General features: G+C 55.1%; 1 protein-coding gene across 4 annotated transcripts; it reads right to left on the bottom strand.

The window, feature by feature from the left end:
• Positions 1 to 44: 44 nt before the first annotated feature.
• REXO4 (REX4 homolog, 3'-5' exonuclease) lies at positions 45 to 7,345 on the bottom strand. Of its 4 annotated transcripts, none has more exons than XM_081151577.1 (9): positions 7,238 to 7,345; positions 6,893 to 7,132; positions 6,288 to 6,574; positions 4,902 to 5,039; positions 4,523 to 4,716; positions 3,233 to 3,321; positions 2,172 to 2,246; positions 1,654 to 1,728; positions 45 to 981 (listed from the first exon to the last, which is right to left on the bottom strand). In XM_081151577.1, exons 2-9 carry the CDS (start codon positions 7,112 to 7,114, stop codon positions 862 to 864), a joined length of 1,200 nt encoding a protein of 399 aa, XP_081007703.1. In that variant the 5' UTR covers positions 7,115 to 7,132; positions 7,238 to 7,345; the 3' UTR covers positions 45 to 861. The 4 variants fall into 4 exon arrangements, with proteins under 4 accessions (XP_081007703.1, XP_081007704.1, XP_081007706.1 ...); XM_081151578.1 differs by having other exon boundaries at positions 7,300 to 7,336; XM_081151580.1 differs by having other exon boundaries at positions 6,893 to 7,325.
• Positions 7,346 to 7,359: the final 14 nt, after the last annotated feature.

Consider the following 7,359-nt stretch of genomic DNA (forward strand, 5'->3'; position numbering starts at 1 on the left):
GACTTTTCTGAACAAGGGAAGAAACAGGCTCCATCAGCTCCGTCTCAAGTAAAAACCTCATTTATGTCCGATCATTTCCTTGGTGAGTTTGGACCTTTTTGTACCTGTCAGGAAGTGCAAGAAAGCCTTGGGCTTCGGGCACCTGGCTGCTCCCCACTCTTGTTCTCAGAGATCCTGGGCCAGGCTACCCATGGGAACCCACTTTTCTAGCTCCAATCGCCCGAGGCCAGCATGTCGGTCCCAGCATGGGAGAGGCACTTCAATAACTTATCACCATGCTCAGGGGCCACAACCTGAGGGCTATGACCTCGAGTTTAAATTTGGTGGCAAGTGGGGGGTGGGGAGAGAAGGACACCATCAGAAGTCTCCAAATCCAAAGTAGGCTACAGAAAACTCCTCAGTGAGGCTGTGGCTGAGCTGGCTGCAGACACCGGTCTGGGCTCCTCGAGTCTGGCAGAGATCTTCACATCACCAGTGAACACTGGGTACTTCCTGCCTTGGGATGCAGCGAAACCCAGCAAGAGGGCTGCCACAGGGGCGGGGACAGGAGGGTGTAGGCACAGCCCCAACTCCTGTCCTGATGTCCTGACTCTGGGGCTTGGCCAGGTGCTTACACATGGGTCCCCACCACCACCTGCTTGCTGTACCCAGGGCAAGTGCTGCTGACCATGCAGCATGTCCCCCAGGGCACGACCAGGTCTTAGATGGAGAAATCAGAGGGAAGAGGTTGTTCCCGGCAGCATGTTTGCCCCATCCCCTGCTGCCACGATTTTGTCACCACTGTGGGGAGACTTGATCTGTCCTGTCATTTGGTCATGAGTGCCTGTGGACAGAGATGCTGCTGTGGGGCGGTGGCTCCCATTACATGTTGTCCCTGCCGACGTCTGGAACGGTGGCCGCGGGGCGCCTGTCCTGGACCGTGCGTTCCCATTCCTTCTTCACCGTGACGTAGAGTCTCATTGCTACCTGGGCATCCTGAATCTAGGTGACAGAACACCCCATAACTGTCCCAGCAGGTCACACGCATGGCCACATGACAGTCAATCCCACAATTCCTGAGCCTGAAAGCCAAACCCTGGGTAAGCGGAGGAGGAAGCAAGCAGGGCAGTGCTCCAGTGACGGTGACAGGGCCCTCACTGCGCCCCTGCAGCTCAGTGCCCCACTCAGGAAGAGCCCGAAGGCGTGCAGGCCCAGCGTGCTCCTCGTGAGGAGCCTCAGACAACACCGAACATTAAGAATGCTGGTGGACGGATGGTGCACCCTGAGCCTGATGCCACTGAGCCTGGCGCCCGGGCACAAGGCGCCGGGCAGAAAAAGCCCAGAGGGCTAATGGCCACAGTGCAGCAGGGATGGGTTCCGGGGCCAGCAGTCTGGCACCCACATCTCAGGACCTGTCACAGAGGGCCAAGGGGGCCACTGGCGCGGGCCACACAGCCCTAACTGGGACTTTTTCTCCAAACAATTACAATAGTTTTTTAGTATTGTGCTAGCTTAACGTAAACGTTCAGAATTTAACCCTTTGTGAGCCCGCTGTGCCAGGTCATTTATTATGGACCAGCAGCTTTCTAAAGAAGTTGCCTAGGCCGCACTGTGTCTGCCACCAGGTGACAGGATGGCCCCCAATCCCGAGGACTGACACCCCAGGAGACTCACCGAGCAGTGCTCTGCGTGCTGCACCTGGATCCCTAGGATTCTCTCTGCCAGCAGCTTCAGGGATGGTCTTCCACTCTGTGGAGGCAGAGGACAGCACACAGCCCCACTGGGCAGAGGCCCCTGCAGGTGCTGCCCAAGCTGCAGGCTCTGCACCCCAACCCAAGTGACCTTCACTGGAAGCACCTGTGGCTGGTGACACCCTGCCAGGCCACAGTGAGGGCGGGAGGAACCTGCATCTCTGTCCTCCAGCCTTGCTTCCCGCTCAGCTCAGGGGCAGGCTGTGCCCTCAGCACCCTCTGCTGGTCTCTTCAGAGATCAGAGGTGAGCATAACCTACCCTAGGTCACCCAAACTTCTAAGGGTGACATTTAAAACTTTTTCTTTCAAGATTCCTTTTAGTTGGGTTAAGGGCAAACAAAACCCCTTTTGCCCATAAGTCAGCTACCAGGGACTAGAAGCTCCAATTATGTGAACCAGCAAAACACAAAGAACCACAACAAAGGGGACCATGCTAAGTACCTTCACCTGACTCTTGAAAGGCTTGTATTTCTGTGTGTCCCGAATCCTCTTTTTTGGGTGGTCAAGAAAAAGTACCTGAAAGAAAAGACAGTGATGGTCACTGCCATTTTTAGTTTGTGGCTGTAACTTAATTTCAAATGACTCCTTACAAGGAATTCCAATGTAACACGCACGAATAAAATAAAGAGTTGACACAAATTTGAACTTCTGAAAGAAAATTATCATGCCGACTCAGGATGATGCCTGACAATAAGCACCACATTAATAGAAACAACACTGAGACCAGAAGTGGGGGCCTAAGCCATAGTTAGCAGGCAGGCAGACGGTGCCTGTATCTGAGCAGAGTCACATGCTGGAACCAGGATTGGTGACAGGCTGCAGTGGCCCATCTACAACCTTAGCAGTCTTCAGGAGGGAGCCGCAGGCCAACAGGGAGGTGGCCTCGGAGGTGGGCATACAAGGCATTTCAGTGGGCAGAGGACTGGTGAGTTCCTGGTAGTTCAAGGTTTATTTTAAAAGACAGTGGATGCCACCATGGAGTGGACCCTGAACATTGAGCACTCAGGGTTCCATGGAACACAGTCTGAACAACCCAGCCAGGCACAGCAGTTTCCAGTTCCACCTGCCCCATGGTTCAGCTCTCATCGGGATAGACCCTCAAGGAGCAAAGGCTGGGGCATCAGCCTCTGCGGCATCAGAAGTGGACCCCTTGAGCTAGCCTACCACCCAAGTCCATCACAACAGCCTTTGAGCCGGCCGTGGCTGCGAGTGGCCGCCCAGACCGCTTCCCAACAGAAGGGGCTCTGACCTCACAGGAGCCCCGTTCACATGGACAGTGAAGGCTGCAGGGGCAGTGGCCTGGCTATGTCTATGTGGAAGGTGCTAGAGCAGTGGGCGGGGGGCCTGGCAATGCTAGGGCTGCTCCTCAAACACAGGGAGAACTCAGTGTATCTGATGCTCCCAGCATAGGAACGGATTCAAAGACTACTGCCGCCACCCCCCCCCGCCCACGAGGTGCACGCAGGTGGAGTGTTAGGCAGCGGGCGCCAAAAGGCCAGCACCTTTAAGTCGTTATGCAGCGCGTGTCCCACGAGAATCCGGCCCTTCAGCATCTCTGCCACTTCCTTCTGAACAACTTCAAATTCTTCTCCTGAAATCGAACCAAAGTAGTAGTTTTGAATGACAGCAAATCTGGCCATTGTCTGGTCATACCTCAGGGACAGGCAGGCTGAGTGCTGATCCGGGGTCAGCTACCTCAGGCCCGCACAGCCCAAACTGAGGGCCAATGGCCTTCCCATCCACCCACCAGGGACAAGGGCCCTGCACCCCAGCTGGAAGAAGACAGGCCAGAGTCCACCCCCCCCAGCGCAGCACCCCCAAGTGGGCATTTAGAGGTTCGCATTGCCCACTGACCACTGAATCTGCTAAAAAACCAGGCTGGTGTTTTGTGTCTCTCCATCTGGAGACAAAAACAGGCTGGTCCTTGGCCCCAGATGGTGGGAGGTGTCGCTCTGGCCCTTACCTCCCACCATCTGGGGCAGTCCCCCTGCTCTCTCAGCGGACCCCTTGGGAGCCCCCCCCCAATCCCCAACAGGAGGGCTGTGGCGACCATCCTGACCCAAGCAGGACCGGTTAGAGCCTGGAACCCGCAGGCTGGACAGGCTGGGGTATGGAGCAGCACATTTTGTGTGCACAGGAAAAAGGGACCCAGTGGCCATTCCCTCACAGAGCAGTGGCCTCGATCCCTAAAGTTTCCAGGATCTCTTCTAGTCTCCAACCTCAGTATTATCCCGGATGCCTCTCTGCTCCTCCCACAGCCATCCCATCAGCAAGCCCCACAGACACGGCCTTTGGGGTGTATCCAAGCTGGGCTGCATGTCACCTACAGCCACCTACTGACCAGGTCACCACCAGCCATGCCTTGTCTTCCTATCTCCACTCTCATGGCCCTTGAGTCTATTCTGACAACCAGAGCCAGACAGAATCTGCTAGAGCCTGAAGCAGACCAGGCCCCTTGCTCCACACAACCTTCCCATGGCTTCCCAAAGTCGTCACAAAGATCCATGAGGACCTGTCTCACCTCCCACCCCCCTCACTGGCCTCCATTTCAGTCCCCGCTGCCTAGTGACCCAGAACAATTCAGGGACAGTGTTCTGGTCTTCAGGTTGGGTGGCTCTGAGGTGTGGAGGTACAAACACACAGGGTGAGAGTCATCTGAAGACCACTCGCCCCATGGGAGGAGAGACTGTTAGAAATTGTGCTATGGGGAATGCTCCAGAAAAGGGACCAAGAGGACAGTAAACCTGGTCATTGCTTATCCTTTCTAAGCTCATTAGCTGGGAATGACCCACCCTGCTTGAGGTGCTCCGGCCGGATCCCGCTGACCACCGTCCTGTAGTCAGTTACCGGCTGGGTTGGCTTGACATACTTGTCATAGACACACTTCCCATACTGGTTCACAATGGACACGCGGGCGGCAAGGCTCTCCTCCCCCGTGGGGCCCACGCCCACCATCTCACAGTCCATGGCTAAGGCTTTTGTCAGGCTGAAAGGGACCAAAGGCTCCAGTTTAATCCAGTACCCTGGAACTGGCAACAAAAGCTCTCCACTGACACCACCACCACCACTGTGACCAGCTCTATGACACCAGGAGGTGCCTGCCCAGTCCAGCTGGAGCAGAGGGGTGAGCAGAGGGGCAGTCCTGCCCTCCCGCTAGGCCCAGCCACGTACCCGCTGAAGGCCTGTTCCTTCACCAGCGCCACACCATTCTCCTTCTCACCCAGCTGTTTCCTCGCTATCTTGGCTGCCTCTGGGCCTATGGCCGCTTCGATATCCACCGGATCAACATCATCGAACCAGATGTCTTGTCTAAAAGGCAGAGAAAACAGGCTGACTGTATGGTTAGTGGAGACGCCCTAACCGCCATTGGCCTGAATGCCCACTCCCAGGCCCAGCAGCTCCTGCTATTTTAATCACAGGACACTTTTCCATTCATCACTTTTCTGTTTAAAAAATACGCTCATTATCTGAAATTTAAGAACTGCAAGTAAACGTAAAGAATACAAAATAGAAATGCCCAACCCTCCACCGAGATATAATGACTGAGCTAATGTTTCCTTTTTAGTTACAAAATAGTATGTTCACGTATCAAACATTTAGGAAACATATGTAAACACAAATGCTGATAAAATGGACACACAAAACCCCACCATGTTGTAATGACCAGTAGCCCTCAAGTCAGACTCTGATGTCCATGCAGGGATGTAAGTTTCTGCCTGCTAAATTACCTTTCAGGCTCTGATTAAATGTCATTTCCTAGAGATATTTCTGACCCCACATAGTGGACCTACTCCTTCCAACCACGCTTATAGAATTACTGAAATAATTTACCGTCTGTCTCTCCTACATGACCGTCGGCCTCAGCAGGGAGGGCCTGTGGTTACTGCTCTATTTCCAGACTGCGGCGTCCCTACCCCCCTTAGCAACTGTCCTCGACACCTCTGCGACATGCAGCCAGCTTGACTTACAAACATGCCACCTCCAGCTGAGCCATTCAGAGGCGGCCACTGGCTCCTGGTCCTCCCCATGTGAGTGACCATCACAGGGTCTGCTGGGTAACCACTGGTCACTCAGCCAGTATATCCCATCTCACAGACACCCCCACCTCCCCCCGCCAAAAACACAGACAGGGAAGCTCAGGGGACGTCAGAACTTGTCCCAAACCACCCAACTAGCAAGATGCGGGAATTGGCTTCAAACTCAGGTCTTCCTGGCTTCTGACATTCGCTCATTCCACAAATCTTCACTGGGGGTACTCAGTGCCCAGCTCTGCTCTGGGCCCTGGAGATACAGCAGCTATGAAACAGGCCCTGCCCTCATTCTGCCTACATTCTAGGCGAGGGGAAACAGCTATTGACCAAAGAAACAAACAGCATCAGAGCAAGGTGATGGAGGGACTGAAGGAGGGCCCCATCCTCGGCTTCTTAAGGAGACAGGCCTTAGTCGCTATGACTCTGTCCTCAGCAATGAAGACCACAAGCGGGCTGCAGTGGGGTGGCAGAGGAGGCTATGCCCGTCACCATGGCTGGTCCTCGGGCAGAGACCCCCAGTACTTACTCAGTGGGCAGGGCTGGAGTCAAGGCTGCAGTCACCTCCTTAGCTTTCCGTTTCTTATGTTTGATGTCCCCTTGTTTTGGGGAAATGTCACCATTTGTCTTTTTCTTGGTTCCTTTCTCACTGTGCTCTGCTCCACTGGCCTTTGTGGGAGGTGCTGGCACCTTTCTGTTTGACAGAGATCCTCTCTTTGCCTCTCTGTTCTGTTGGATAATTTTGGGCTGCTTTTTGGAATCCATCTGAGAGATAACAAGAGGCTTTTCCGGGGTCTGTGATTTTTGTTTCAGCACCTAATGGGACCCAAAATAAAACACATGACAATTTTTAATTTGGATATCACGCACCAGAGACTGAAAAAACTTACATGTGTGTATAGCCTCCCCCCCCCCCCCCCCATCGCATCTTCATATTCTTCCTATCCACAGCACTGAAATTCATTTTCAAATGGTCTGGGAAAAGCCGCCCCCCCCCCCCCCCTTAAGTGTTCTTACTGATTTCAGAGACAGGAAGGGAGAGGGAGACGGAGACAGAAACACCAATGCTGAGAGTCCCTGAGCAGCTGCCTCCCGCCCTCCGCGGTGCCGGGGAAACGAGCGCCGGCCCCTTACCTCCTGCAGCGCCTTCCAGTTCTGGGAGAAGTTCGCCGGGGCCTTCGGAGGTCGCAGCACAACTTTGGGGTCGCTTCCCGGTTTCTTGCTTACTTCTCGCGCTTTGTTTTTCCAGAACCTTTTCTTCTTCTTCTTCTTTCGTGTTAGCTTCCTGACAAGCCCTGGCTCAGCCGCGGGGGCGTCCGGGGCCCGCCTGGGGGTCAGTCCCTTGGCCTTCACCATCCCGGCACCATCTAGGGCCTGAGCAGAGCGCGGCGTCCACGCCGAGGCCGGCGGCAGAGGGAGCCCCCCGCCCTCCCTGAGCGCGGCCCTGCAGCGCAGGGTCAGGCCAGCCCCCCAACTCACCGGCGGGCTGGAAACCCGCCCCCAGGGCCGGCCAGCGAATCCGGAAGCGCCCCCACGCTCACCTCGACACGTGCGTCCCAACCCCCGGAAGTACTCTTCTCTCCCAGACCGACTGGAAACCG

The sequence above is a fragment of the Miniopterus schreibersii genome, assembly GCF_964146895.1.
Source record: "Miniopterus schreibersii genome assembly, chromosome: 11".
NCBI classification, from domain to species: Eukaryota; Metazoa; Chordata; class Mammalia; order Chiroptera; family Miniopteridae; genus Miniopterus; species Miniopterus schreibersii.

Bases quoted from the DNA above. Each gene is read 5' to 3' on its own strand.
- REXO4 (XM_081151577.1), bottom strand. From the start codon at position 7,114: ATGGTGAAGGCCAAGGGACTGACCCCCAGGCGGGCCCCGGACGCCCCC. The intron at 2,247-3,232 runs GTGCTGGCCTTT...CTTTTCTTTCAG, and splicing joins CGCTGCATAACGACTTAAAG to GTACTTTTTCTTGACCACCC. The intron at 1,729-2,171 runs GTACTTAGCATG...CTGCCTCCACAG, and splicing joins CTTTCAAGAGTCAGGTGAAG to AGTGGAAGACCATCCCTGAA.